This window comes from Palaemon carinicauda, chromosome 20 (genome assembly GCF_036898095.1).
Source record: "Palaemon carinicauda isolate YSFRI2023 chromosome 20, ASM3689809v2, whole genome shotgun sequence".
NCBI lineage: Eukaryota > Metazoa > Arthropoda > Malacostraca > Decapoda > Palaemonidae > Palaemon > Palaemon carinicauda.
This window is the reverse complement of record NC_090744.1, coordinates 96,564,253-96,579,252: the sequence shown is the minus strand read 5'-3', so window position 1 is coordinate 96,579,252 and position 15,000 is coordinate 96,564,253. Positions and strand designations below refer to the sequence as shown.

At 33.6% G+C, this 15,000-nt stretch overlaps 1 protein-coding gene across 1 annotated transcript in view; it reads left to right on the top strand.

Moving 5' to 3' along the window:
- Positions 1–5,372: 5,372 nt before the first annotated feature.
- Trissin (trissin) overlaps positions 5,373–15,000 on the top strand; it is a 14,785-nt gene continuing 5,157 nt past the window's right edge. The window contains exon 1 of the mRNA XM_068394414.1: positions 5,373–5,671. Coding sequence (XP_068250515.1) covers positions 5,647–5,671 — 25 coding nt within the window. The 5' untranslated portion in view covers positions 5,373–5,646. The remainder of the gene's footprint in view (positions 5,672–15,000) is intronic.

The window sequence follows — 15,000 nt, the reverse complement described above, 5'->3', positions numbered from 1 at the left end:
AAATAAGCAATAGTAAAGTGGTTCTTGTTGTGTGATGTGCTCGTAATCATCGGTTAGGTTGGTAAGCGTCTGATGATAGGTGGAGGAGAAAAAACTGACAATTTTTCCTGAGTGTAATCACCGTAAGGTTGGTACTCCTGAGATAAAGATTTCAGTCTTAAACGGCACTCGAATTTGATTATAGGACATAAGCACCGGATAAATTCTAGTGTACGAAGGAATGTGTCAAATGATGTGTTACTATAATGAGTTATAAGAAGAACAAAATTCAACTGTAGATTGTTAAAGAAAAGATGAACAAATGACTACAGGTAGTAGGTGGGCAAAGGCACCAGGCCCCCGTTGAGACACTACCTCTAAAGATTTATTGGGTCCTTTGACTAGCCAAATAGTACTATATTGGATCCCTATTTCAGTTTATGGTTCATTTTTCCCATTGCCTACACATAAACCGAATAGTCTTGCCCATTCCTTTCACATTCTCCTATGTCCTCATACACCTGACAACACTGAGTTTACCAAACAATTCGTCTTCGCTCAAGGGGTTAACTACTGCATTGTAATTAAGTGGATACTTTCCTCTTTGTAAGGGCAGAAGAGACTCTTTAGCTATGGTAAGCAGCTCCTCTAGAAGGACACTCCAAAATCAAACCATTGTTCTATAGTTTTGGGTAGTGCTATAACCTCTGTACCATTGTCTTATTTTCCGTCCTCTTTTCTTTTTTAAGTCTTTAAAGTTTTATATAAAAGATTATTTTAATGTTGTTACTGTTCTTAGAATATTTTATTTCGGTTGTTCATTAATTTTTCTGTAGTGCATTTATTTCTTTGTTTCCTTTCCTACTGGGCTTGTTTTCCTGCTTTTCTAACTAGGGTTGTAGCTTAGCTAGTAATAATGATGATATTATTGTCATATGAGCGAGTGTTATTAGGCGGAATTCCGAAAGCAGACCTATAAGTTACTGTAGCATCTTATCCTCCTACTCCTATGAACTTGAAAGGTAATGAAGGTTATAATCGCATCCAGGACTACACAGATGCAATGGAGCTTTTCCACTTTAATTATCTTATCAGGCTTAATCTGCCCAAGACCACAATTGTGTATATGCTCCATATGACTCTTAAGAGCTTCAATTGCACGCTCTTTTTCATCAACGTTAAACAAATGACTTCTTATTTTCTCTCATTTAGTTGACTAAACATTCATTTATTCTACACTCTCATATACGGAATATAAAATAAAACTGGAGAGAGAGAGAGAGAGAGAGAGAGAGAGAGAGAGAGAGAGAGAGAGAGAGAGAGAGAGAGAGGGTGGGTGTTTGTTTCATCGACACGGAAATTAAGTCTTAATATCCGTTTCAATTTCATTCTAACAAATCATTTGTCATATCGTAAATAATATACCTTAGCGCTAGAAAAAGAAATAATAATCATTATAATTCATTATCCAACGATAACCATCCGCTACTTTTCTTTTAGTAAGCATAAGACCCACTTACATGCTTTAAGAATTAAATTTACAACTATGATGCTTCAAGTATCTTTTTACGAACACCTTTATGGAAGTCGAATTTCACATCAGACTAGAATGTTTGAGCGATGAGACAAAATTACATTTTTCACTTTTCTTGATGTTAAATGGCATGTTTAATGCAAATGTTTATCAATTTAAAACATTTTCCGAGTTTAAAGTTTTAACATTTACTTAAGAGTATCAAAAGCACGATTTAGCTATGAAGAGTTCTAAATCATATTGTGCGTTTAAACATAGATTGCTCACATAAAAGAGCTGAAACTTTATCACAGAACCAACATCAAAACGTGTTTGTGGACTTTTCGTTGATGCTGACAGAACTGACTTTTGGCATTGCAAGTTTAAATGGTTTGAAACCCCCCAACACACACACACACACACCCCAAAAAAAACTAGAGGGACACTCAATAGAGAGCATGCTTCCGGAACGCCAATCAGTCTTATTTTGCTCTTAACTTCATTGCGTACTTGTACTTCATTCTATTTTCTTCAAAATCTGGATTTTTCCTAGGGTCATACCCCACATGTCCACCGAGTTTCTTTGAAATTGGTTCGGTAGTTTTTGGATAATGTTTATAAAAAAAATAATAAACTAACAAAATATTTGCCATTTGCAATTATTTTCAAAGTACTGCTGCGTACTTGTACTTTGATGTACTTGATCCTAAATATTACAGATTCCTCCTTAGGTCATGCCAATATGACTACAAGTTTGATCAAAATCGGTACAGCAATTACTGCGTAAAAATGTTCACATACAAATAAATAAACGACAAGGATGACTACATACCCTTCGCAAAATTTTCGATTTTGGCGAAGGCATAAAGCTAACTTTTGACACCATTAAATGAATAATACGAAGTTATGGGCAAGTGAGTTAGCGTGATTTCAACCGTAGGAATTCGGCCAGCTGGGCTATGTGAAATATTGTCCAGGAAAGTGAATTAAAGTAGAGACGATAAACAAAAAGCTGTCAATTTACAATAGAGTTAAAAGGAGTCTGATTACAGAATGGAATTGGATACTAACGAGACGGAATAAATTAAGCAAAAGTTGGGAAGGTCGAAAAGTAAATTTTTGGGAAAGTTACTTTTTTTAAAGGGAATGGTACCTATTTCGGAAAGGTGCCTATCTTGAGGGAATGGTATCTTTATCGGAAAGATGTCTATCTTCAGGGAATGGTACCTTTTTCGGAAAGGTCCCTATCTTGAGAGAAAGGTACCTTTTTAAGTACCATTTTCTCTACCATTAGCACAAGAAAGCAATTAGTATAGTTAACTAACTACTTTTCTTCATTTATATATTTTCATTAAGAACTTTCCATCAATCAGACATCTAATCAGTCGTTCTGTGAAAGATTATAACCATTTCAAACGATTAAATAAAATAGAAACTTTCCCAGAATAAAGCATTTTTCCCAAAAGGCACCTTCCCTAAAATTGTTACATTTCTTTCAGTAAGGTACCTTTCTCAAAAGAGGTAGCCATCCCCCATAAGGTAGCCTACATTTCAACAAATAGGGTACCTTACCCAAAAATGGAATTTACCCAAAATAGGGTATCCTTCCAAAGGTGCCTTTCTCAAATAGATACATTTCCAAAAAAAAAAAGTACCTTTTCTTAAAAGGTACCTTTTCAAAATAAGGTACCCTTTCAAGAAATTGTACCTTTCCTAAAATAACTGCCTTTCCATACTAATATAATATACTTTTTCCAAAAAGCTATCCCTCCCAAAATAAGGTACACGCTCCCCCCCCCCAAAAAAAAAGAGATATTTTTCACTTACAGATACCTTTCACTAGCACCACATCTTCCACAATAAAAGTACCTTTCCCAAAATAAGGCAACTGTCCCCAAGAATTTTTTTCCCAAAATGAAGTATATTTCCCAAAAATTTAATTTCCCTTATTAGTACCTTTCTTAAAACAAGGTACCTTTCCCAAAATAAAGTATTTTCTCAATAAAAAAATTTAACTTCCAAAGAAAGGTACCTTTTCCAAAAAAAAAATTTACCACTTTCAAAGGTACTTTTCCCCCAAAACGTACCTTTCCTAAAAATAAAGTACTTTTCTAAAAAGATACCTGTCCCCAAAAATACCAAAATAAGGTACCTCCCTGAAAAACACCCCAGGTACCCTTGAAGTGTCATTCTTCAGAGAAATGATACCAGAGAATCATTTCGTATTACAAATAATTTTTTTTTCTTTTTTTTTTTTTTTGTTCACGGTAGCATTCCCAAAAAGCTACAATTTTTCTTTGTTCAAAAGAGGACCTTTCAAAAAAAACAGAATCCTCTCCAACAAAAAAAAATCCTTTTCCATAAAAAAAGGCTTCTTTTCCTCTGAAAAATTACCTGTTCTAAATAATTCCATTTCTTTGCTCAAAAGAGGGCCTTTCCAAAAGAACTCTCCAACAAAAAAATAAATTATCTACCTCCAAACATTTACCTATACTAAATAAATTCCCTTTCCAAAAAAGGCAACTCTCCTAGATAATCTAGATAGCTACCACCCCAACCTTTTAGCATAATTGTTGAAAAACTCCCCCAGACAACCTTCTGTGTAACGAAGGCTTTATTCCCCATCCATTTCTTACAAACAAAGCTTCTGTCCTAATCGTGTCTTCCCTTACTACTTCGAATCACCTGCCTTTTACTACGTTCGTTATTCTTATTAGTAATCTCACTCCCCTTCTTATCTCTCTCTCTCTCTCTCTCTCTCTCTCTCTCTCTCTCTCTCTCTCTCTCTCTCTCTCTCTCTCTCTCTCTCTCAGGGAACTCTTTAGTTCATTAAGACTCCTGTTCTTCGTCTGTACCTCGAATCTGTCAGGATCGGTTCTAAACTCATTATTCAGTTGCCTGCACTTCTGGTCTCTCTCATCCAAGATGTGTATCTTTCTTCGACTTCGTTCATTTGGCGTTTTCTTGTTTCTCAAAGTAGATTCTTTTTCATTGGATAGCCTTATTTAGTCGACGAATTTCTTTTTAAGATTTATTTTTAATTCATCCGCTTGCGTTATCTCAATTATTGATTAACCTTCCTTGTTCGATAATTTGTTAGAACATACATTTTAATCTGATGGTTTTTGTCCCCATCCTTCTCATTCTCTATTTCCTTAATAAAAAGAACATTTCAGAATGCTAAATCAATGTTAAAATCTACTTGCTTCTAAAACTTCTATAGAGTTTCCTTATTTAGATGTTCTTGTGAAAAAAAAAAAGTTTTTAGACGTCAATCAATAACCTTAACTAAAATACATTCTGTTTTTGTTTATTTGGAGTCTTTGTAAACAAACGTTTTTTATTCATTATTAATTGGATAAGTCAGACAAATAGCAAAGAACTGGTCAAGTCTTCTCGACTTCTTAGACCAACGCCTTCGTTGCACACGTAGTTGAAACCTTAACGAACCCAAACCTATGTAGTCAATTTGACCCAGGTAAATTGATAGCCTGTGATTGGTAGCAAGATGAATAACGTCATATCTTGAGCAGCGAATGATTGGTTAGATGTGAAAAGTAGGAGGGACAATTTCACGATAGACTAAAAAAATGTAAATGAGAATAATTATGCTGAAGAACGTGTAACAAACACTAACCTTTTTTTTTTTTTTTTGACAATTTACATCTCTCGATGATGGAACATTTAAACGAAAAAAAAAAAGAATAAGAATGAAATATTAGAAACAAACACAAAGGAAACCCTTTTACTTCTGCCCACTCAAAAAGCGAAGTTGCTGCGCGGGGGAGGAGAGAGAGAGGGGGGAGGGGAGGGAGAGGAGAGGAGATGCGTCCTACAAAAAGAGAATCTTGTGGCAATCAAGTCTCACTCCTCATCTGTCCATCGAGCGGACGGGTGTAGATCTTTTCCGCCTCTCAACTTCCCAGCCTCTTAAGGAGTTGTTGCCGAAGCTCTCCCTTCTCCTATTAAAAAAGAACAAATCTTCTTCGATGTCGCAACTGTGAGGAAACTACTTCGACGAGTCTTTGCTGCCTTTTAAAGAAGAGACATAACGAGAAACTTCGAGTCGCTTTATTCGTCCGCTCCTCTTTTCTCTCTCACTCTCTCGACGATTTGGAAAAGAAGAGGAAACGTAAACAAACCATCGACAGATCATGCACGTTTTCATCCTCTTCCTTGGTAAGATTGTTCAAATATTTATTTATTTCTCTCTCTCTCTCTCTCTCTCTCTCTCTCTCTCTCTCTCTCTCTCTCTCTCTCTCTCTCTCTCTCTCTCTCTCTCTCTCTCTCGTACATTTATAATATGAGAAGTCTAGATCTCTCCTTTTAATCTTTCAAATGTTTTGTAAAGTCGGCATAATAATATTATTTGTTAAAATCATATAAACAAACAGCTTAGACATTAGTAAACAACATCACCTTATACAGTGTCTCTTCCAATTATCCGGTATCAACAAATCTCTTATCTGTGCTTGAGGTATATCAAAGCACACCTTCGAAGAGTGTACCATATTTGACATAATCTAAATATAAACATTGACATATGCCCGAAAACTGCATGTTACTAGTACTTAAAACAGATCAACAGTTCATTTGAGTACAGCATTAAAACTAAAGTCAAAGTACATTAACTTCTCGGGTAATTACATCTAAGACAAATCAACAGAAACCATTACTAAACTTTGTTTGACCTCTCTCTCTCTCTCTCTCTCTCTCTCTCTCTCTCTCTCTCTCTCTCTCTCTCTCTCTCTCTCTCTCTCTCTCTCTCTCTCTCTCTCTTTTATTTTTTTTCTCACTTTGGTTTTATCATGAAAAAGGACCATTTTTATGCTTATATAATCTTATTTCAATCCATAGCTTAATAGCTTTACTTTTCAATTTTTTGTCATTTTATGAAATATAAAACTGACATATATATACATATATATATATATATATATATATATATATATATATATATATATATATATATATATATATATTATATATATATATATATATCGATAATAGATAGATAGATTGATAGATATACATGAATATATATATATATATATATATATATATATATATATATATATATATATGTATATATATATATATATATATATATATATATATATATATATATATATATATGTATATATATATATATATATATATATGTGTGTGTGTGTGTGTGTGCGCGCACATAAGCATATATCTATATACATTCATATATACTGTGTACAGTATATATATATATATATATATATATATATATATATATATATATATATATACACATATGTATATATATATATATATATATATATATATATATATATATATATATATATATATATAGTGTGAGTATGTATGTATGAAAAGGGCTGTACCAGTATTTTGGGGTGACTTGGTCATGTAGAACGAATGAACAAATAGGTTAATAAGGAAATTGTATAATTCAGAAGTGCTAGTAAAAGGGATATCGATGAGGAAAACACGAAAGGCGTTAGAAAGCATTAGAAAGATACCCAAGAAGCCAAGGAATGTTTTCAAAATAAGAGTGAAAGGCACAGTGTGTGTAGGGGAGGTTCAAAGGGCTGCTGAAGGGTCTGGAGTACGCAGGCCCCTGACACTTTCGAGGTTACTGAAACTTTTTATTCAAGGTTAAGCGTTAAGGTTAAAGGCGTCTGGTTTCAGATCTAGTTTCATAAGAATAGATGATCACCAGAACGTCAGGCGGCCAAGCCCAACGCCCCACTGTGGTGCCCAGCCACAGCAGTGGCCTCCCCAGTAAACAGCTTAAACTCGCGGCTCTAGACGGGTATCGATCTGCTGCCATGCCAATGCTAGGCGAACACGTTACCATTACCAATGTCCAAGACATAAAAAAAAAAAATTAAAATTACATCTTTATATAAGGTTTCACAGTAAGAAAAAAAAACACAAGGGAGAATTTATAAAAAAAAAAAAAAAAAAAAAAAAACATATGAAAGGCAAGTAATATTTCTTACATGTGTATTTTATCATACGTCCCTCACTCACTCGGATAATATTAGAGTAAAATGCGGCCCACAGTTGTTGAATAACCATCCAAGACTTGTCTATTGTATAGATATATGATATAAATACTACATAATTTTACTGAATATGATTCTACCCTGTACAACCAAGACGTTTGTCTTACTTGATCCCAACATAAAGTGCTCCCAGTTACACCATATGTCTCAAATACATACTTTAATATATATATATATATATATATATATATATATATATATATATATATATATATATATATATATATATATATATATATATATATCCTTCCTTCCCACCGTTATCCCTACATTAAGGAGTTGGTTGCCTGATGCGCCCTCTTCAATACCTTCAATTAGAGCAGTGGTTCTTAAACTTTTTTGCCTCGCGCCCCCCTTCTGCATTAAGCATAGATCCCATGCCTCCCTTCCCCCCCCCCCCTCCCACCCTTGAAATTTTTGCCAAACTAGAAAGTACCGATGTATGTATGTATTGTTTTTACAAACAATATGTTGCGTTTTGTGTGCTAATATACTTCATTGGTTATGTGAGTATATGGATGAATGACAGATTTTTATATCATTGCTGTTAATTTTCTAAAGGAATGCACAGTACTATATTTCAATAAAATAAACATTGTTCATAGAAAATGGGTAAAATAAATATATGATGAAACAAAATTTCATCTTAATCTTTTTTCAAACTGTTTTAGCATTATACAGATTACAGTCATTACATTGATAGAAAATAGAAAAAAATATTAATTACTGCAAAAATAAATTTTTTTACTCTTAATACAATCATTCATGGATCATGACCACATCAAAAAATATTACACATCCTCCTTAGTGATTAATTTATCCATATTTATGTACTTTTGTAAAACAAAAGACATCTTAATTACTACATTTTTATTTTCATTGTTACTACTTTAACTACTTGTAATATTACAGAAAAAGTGGATTATAGCCAGTGGCCTTTTTGTGCTACTCATCAGTGGGATGGGTGATACTGGCTCTTTTGAGCAACTAGTCGGGGAATATTTGGTGGTGTTTGGCTCAATGCACATCGGAGATCACTTGCCACATCAAGCTTAGTTCTTTACTTCGTTTTGATTCTTACTAATGCTGAGAACCCTGCTTCACAATTTCTTCTTAACATTACGTTTATGAGGATTCAAAATGCATATATAATCATATATATCGTAGTTATTCATGTGCATTTATATATATATATATATATATATATATATATATATATATATATATATATATATATATATATATATATATTGTGTGTGTGTTGTGTAATGTCACTTATTTCAATTTCTAAAATCTCGTCACTCTGGCCTACATGCATAATGCATATGCAAAATTTAATTATAACTCCCCTTTTCACACCTCAAATAAATGAACACCCTAATTATATGTATATCAAATGAAACAAATATATTATGCAGGTGAAATAATGATAATGTATAGTACATTTGCATAAGCTGGTAAGTCATACCATGATATGAACAAATTTTTCCGGTCGTTCACGTGTTACACATACATTTAGATTTTTAATACTACATATAACTTATCTAAAATAGTAAAACAGCTACAAAGGAATGGATTAACATACAGTAAACACACGCGCCCAAAAAAGAAAAAATACTTCTAAATCAAAACTACACTAAATACATTAAAAATAATGTAGTAATTACCAGTACTTGATAATAGTTGAAATATGTTACGCAGGACTTGAAAGTCGTCACTACTTCGTTTGACAGACTGAGCCAGATGACTGAAACCCTTTGTTATTATACGAGCGGCTGAGATGAGCAATAAGTTGGTACGAGACGCGTTCAGTTCCTGAGGAAACATTTCTCTGACCGCTCTCATCTAGGTTAGCCTCACGTGTCACTTTGATAACTTGGCATTTATTAATTGAGGTTTGGCATGTTTTGATATGATAATTAAAAAAAAAAAAACATGTGGAACCAGTGATAATGTTTTTTATTATTTTGCAATTAATATTACATAAAAAGAGAAAAAATGGCACCATCTAACAGCCCTGCTTACGCCCCCCTTGGAAGCTCCTGGCGTCCCCCTAGGGGGGCGCGCCCCCCAGTTTAAGAATCACTGAATTAGAGGCACCCTCTTCCAACAAACCTCTTCTCTCCATATCATCCTTCATCTTATCTCGCCATCTAATTCTCTGCCTCCCTCTCGATCTATTCCCCATAATAGATTTCCCCAAAATCCCTCCCCACTCCCTCCCCACCATCCATCCTCAACACGTGCCTACACCATCTCAGTCGTAACACTTCTATCCCCTCTGTAATCTTTACTACACCTGCCATTCTTCTTATTTCATAATTTTCCAATCTTTCAAGCAGCGATATTCCTATAATCTAGGTCAGCATTTTCATCTCTGTTCTCTCAAGCTTTGCTTTCTCTTTTCGTCTTAACGCCCACGTTTTCCATCCATACATTAACACTGGTTTTATTACTGTGCTATAGGTCTTGACTTTTAGCTTGATTGGCATTACCTACTTTTATTATTATTATTATTATTATCATTATTATTATTAAGCTAAAATCTTAGTTGGAAAAGCAGGGCTGCTATAAGACCAGGGGCCCCAACAAGGAAAATAGCCCAGTAAGGAAAGGAACATGGAAAAAATAAAATATTTTAAGAACAGTAACAACATTAAAATAAATAATATATAAACTATAAAAACTTTAACAAAACAAAAAGAAGAGAAATAAGAGAGAATAGTGTGACCGAGTGTACCCTCAAACGAGAACTCTAACCTAAGACAGTGGAAGATCATGGTACAGAGGCTATTGCACTACCCAAGACTAGTGAACAATGGTTTGATTTCGGAGTGTCCTTCTCCTAGAAGAGCTTCTTACTAGCGCTAAAGAGTCTCTTCTACCCTTACCAAGAGGAAAGTAGCTACTAAACAATTACAGTACAGTAGTTAACTTCTTGGGTGAAGAATAATTGTTTGGTAATCTCAGTGTTGTCAGGTGTATGAGGACGGAGTAGAATCTGTAAAGAATAGGCCAGACTATTCGTTGTATGTGTAGGCAAAGGGAAAATGAACCGATACCAGAGAGAAGGATCCAGTGTAGAACTTTCTGGCCAGTCAACGGACCACATAACTCTCTAGCGGTAGTATCTCAATGGGAGGCTGGTGCCCCGGCCAACCTACTACCTATACAGTAAATTTATATCACATACTACTCCTGTTACCGCCCTCCACATCTCCCAAGCTGCTTTTATCCTATTCTCAACTTCAACCTCACATCCTCCCTCTTGACTTACAGTAGATCCCAAGTACCTGAATTGTTCCATATGAATATACTGTGTGTGTGTGTATATATATATATATATATATATATATATATATATATATATATATATATATATATATATATACATAAAGTTCCTTTTTCGGATAAGCAACATTTATATAAATATATATATTTATATATATATATATACAAATATATATATATATATACATATATATACACACACACATATATATATATATATATATATATATATATATATATATATATATATATATATATATATATAGTGCATGTGTGTGTCTATAACGGACTACAAACCCATCACCCACTTGAAAATCTACATTTTGCGGGATGTGTCAAAATTTTACTACTCGATTTTTTCTTTATAGAAACTTCCTTTGAATTTGCTGGGAAAATAATTAATCAGCAAATATGTCACTAGCGGACTAAGCACCAAGTCCTATGTAATCATTAGCTGAGGATTCAATACCTTTTTTTTTTTCTTTTCAAAATTTCGTTCTAAATATATAATAGAAGAGCTACCATCATTCATCAATGTATGAAAATCACTTGGGTACGTTTAATTATTTTTAGATATAAGAAAATTATATGATTTATCATTTTTTTAATAAAGTTAATCAATCATCTATAAGAAAAGGATAGAGAAATATTATTAATTGGATAAGGTATGGGAGAATATCATTAGTTTTTGCTGATTGCTTCTTAGTATGACATTCAACAGAGGAAATGGCGATCATATTAAATATTACTTTCAAGAAGTCAAACCATAATTGTAAATTTTACCTCTCTCTCTCTCTCTCTCTCTCTCTCTCTCTCTCTCTCTCTCTCTCTCTCTCTCTCTCTCTCTCTCTCTCTCTCTCTCTCTGTCATATGCAAATAAAACGGGGTCATGCAAAAAGAAATTGTCGTATTATTTTCAAATTTCTTATGATATTTTAGACATATTACTCATTGCAGAGGACGGTATATTTTAACAAGCAATTTCATTATCAATCTCAAAATTATAATTTTCATCGGCCTTGCGATAATTATAATGATTTACTGTTAATAACACGCATTGCATAGCAAAATAGTTTTTATTTTCAAACCAAAGCTAATTTCGTCTTTTGGTATCAATATCATAATAATCTTAATTATTATCATTGGCGATTATCGAGAATACCATAAACATAATTAGCAAAGAATTCACAATAAACTACCGAGGAAAATATCCACTTATGAAATTGGTATAAAAAGAGTGATAAATAATTATTGATTAACGCAGAATTACATGTCTATTCAATTCACATAAAATATGTTAATTCATGTTTAATGACACACACGTACTCCTTTCTTTAGCTGTAATTACATGGCATTGCGATACTAAGCCATAACTTGAGCATGTCTTTGAAATCGCGTTTTTATATATGCAACTGAATATGATGGTTCGCTTGCCATTTATCGAATACAAGAAAGCAAATGTTTTTATGTTGACCAGGCTGGCATGAGTCTTTTTATAGTTTATATATGACATATCTGTTTTTTACGTTGTTAATAGTTTATATAGGACATGTCTGTTTTGACGCTGTTGCTGGTTTTAGAATGATATATTGTTAATTTATTCTCATCATTTATTTATTTCCTTATTTCCTTTCCTCACTGGGCTATTTTCCCCTGTTGGAGCCCTTGGGCTTATAGCATCTTGCTTTTCCAACTAGGGCTGTAGCTTGGCTAGTAATAATAATAATAATAATAATAATAACAATATTAATAATAATAATAATAATAATAATAATAATAATAATAATAATAATCATGATGAAATATTCTATGGCAGTATGAATCTAGAGACAGACCATATATATATATATATATATATATATATATATATATATATATATATATATATATATATATATATATATATATATATATACAGTATATATATTTGTATGTACTTTTATATATACATATATATATATATATATATATATATATATATATATATATATATATACTTTATATACATATATATATACATACATAAAATCATATCCGAAGACTCAATGCATCCTATTGGAAACGTCCCTGCCTGGCGATTTGTCGGACTAGGGTTCGAGTCCCGCTCAAGCTTGACAGATTCTTGTAGTGTCTGCAATATCACTTTGTGAGCTAGAGAAGAAGTGTTAAGGGGAGCCCATAGGTCTACCTGCTGAGCCATAAGCAGCCACTGCCTGGCCGTCCCGAGACCTAACTTGGGTGGAAAAAGGGCTTGGGCGCTGATCATATATATGTATATGGTCAGTCTCTATTGTCCTGCTAGCTAGGGCATTGTCACTGCCCCTTGCCTCCGTCAATTACGAGAGTCCTTTAAACCTTTAAAACCCAGATTTTGGAGATTTGATTGGCTTTAAGGCCTAGAGGTCCTTGAGGCAATTCATAGCCGAAAGGAAGCTGCAGAGACCTTCAGATAATGTTTACAGTGCACAGTGCACCTCAAGTAACTACCATCCTGTGGGGGCAAACCAGAGAGGGCCAGACAATGGCTTCTGATGACTCAGCAGGTAGACCTTATGGCTTCCTTTAAATCTCCACTCCCTTTTTGGCCTAATACAATGGTGAGATTGCGGACACTTTTGGAAATGTTTGTTTGTTAACAAAATGTCATGAGTACGGATAATCAAATTTTGATGATCGTTGGTGAAAATACTCACAGAGGAACCACCTCAGTTGTCTGTGTACCTATCAAAACATAATATAAAATGTTCCAGCATATCCACTTGTTCCAGTTAAGTTTCTTTGGTTCCATCGTAAATCGTTATTCCAATCTTTCTCATTTGTATATTTCTACCTCATTTGTTTCCTTTTACTGTTTTTCATTCCATTTTATCTCACCTGTTCCATTGTATCTCGTTATAAATGGTTTGTCCCATTTGTTTCAACATCGGAATATGACAATCATAGAGAAATTATTCAAGATCCTATTTATATCAGACAATAAACAGGATCTAGTCATTTTGCATTAAACGTTTCCCAGTTAAAATATTCGAAAAACAAAATTAATTAACTTAACAAAAGACATCAAGAACATTTCATCTCTCATCGAGACTATTTTCCTACTCGATTTTACTGATTTATTGATATAGTATGAGACCTTATTGTAAACTTTTAATTAGTCTGTTAGCACGCCCTTCTGTTAGTTTAAAACTACACGTATACAAGTAAAGGCACGTAGGTCTTTAAAGGTTTCTCATTCAGGCTTAAAAGTTCATGATGATTAAGCAAAGGAAAAAGTATGGAAGTTATGGGGTCCTTTGACTGGCCAGACAGTACTACGTTGATCCTTCCCTCATGTTACGGTTCATTTTCCCTTTGCCTATACATACACCGAATAGTCTGGCCTATTCTTTATAGATTCTCCTCTGTCCTCATACACCTGACAACAATGAAATTCCCAAACAATTCTTCTCCACCCAAGAGGTTACTGCACTGTAATAGTACAGTGTCCACTTTCTTCTTGGTAAGGGTAAAGAGACTCTTCGGCTATGGTAAGCAGCTCTTCTAGGAGAAGGACACTCCGAAATCAAACCATTGTTTTCTAGTCTTGGGTAGTGTCATAGCCTGTTTACCATGGTCTTCCACTGTCTTGGGTTCGAGTTCTCTTGCTTGAGGGTACACTCGGACACACTATTCTATCTTACTTCACTTCCCCATGTTTTGTTAAAGTTTTTTTAGTTTATATAGAAAATGTTTATTTCAATGTTGTTACAATTCTAAAAATATTTCATTTTTCCTTGTTTCCTTTCCTCACTGGGCTATTTTCCCTGTTGGAGCACTTTGGCTTATTAACAAGCAATAGTAATAATAATAATAATAATAATAATAATAATAATAATAATACAACTTGAAATATTCAAATAAATTTACGGTTTATAAATTGGGCCGAAAACCTATATTATCTACAGGTGTTCATTGTCCCTAAGACGCTTTCACCTCTGCTCTCAAAAAAGGTTGAGTAATTCTTTGCAAAGATAAAGCAACTGCCCATAAATCAATTGCTCTCATTATAACTTTTATGTAATATACAGGGCCTGATTCCATCTTGTCGAGGAAAGTATATAAAGCTTACAGCAATATATTCAAACAGACTGACAAGAACTATTAGGGTTGATTCTC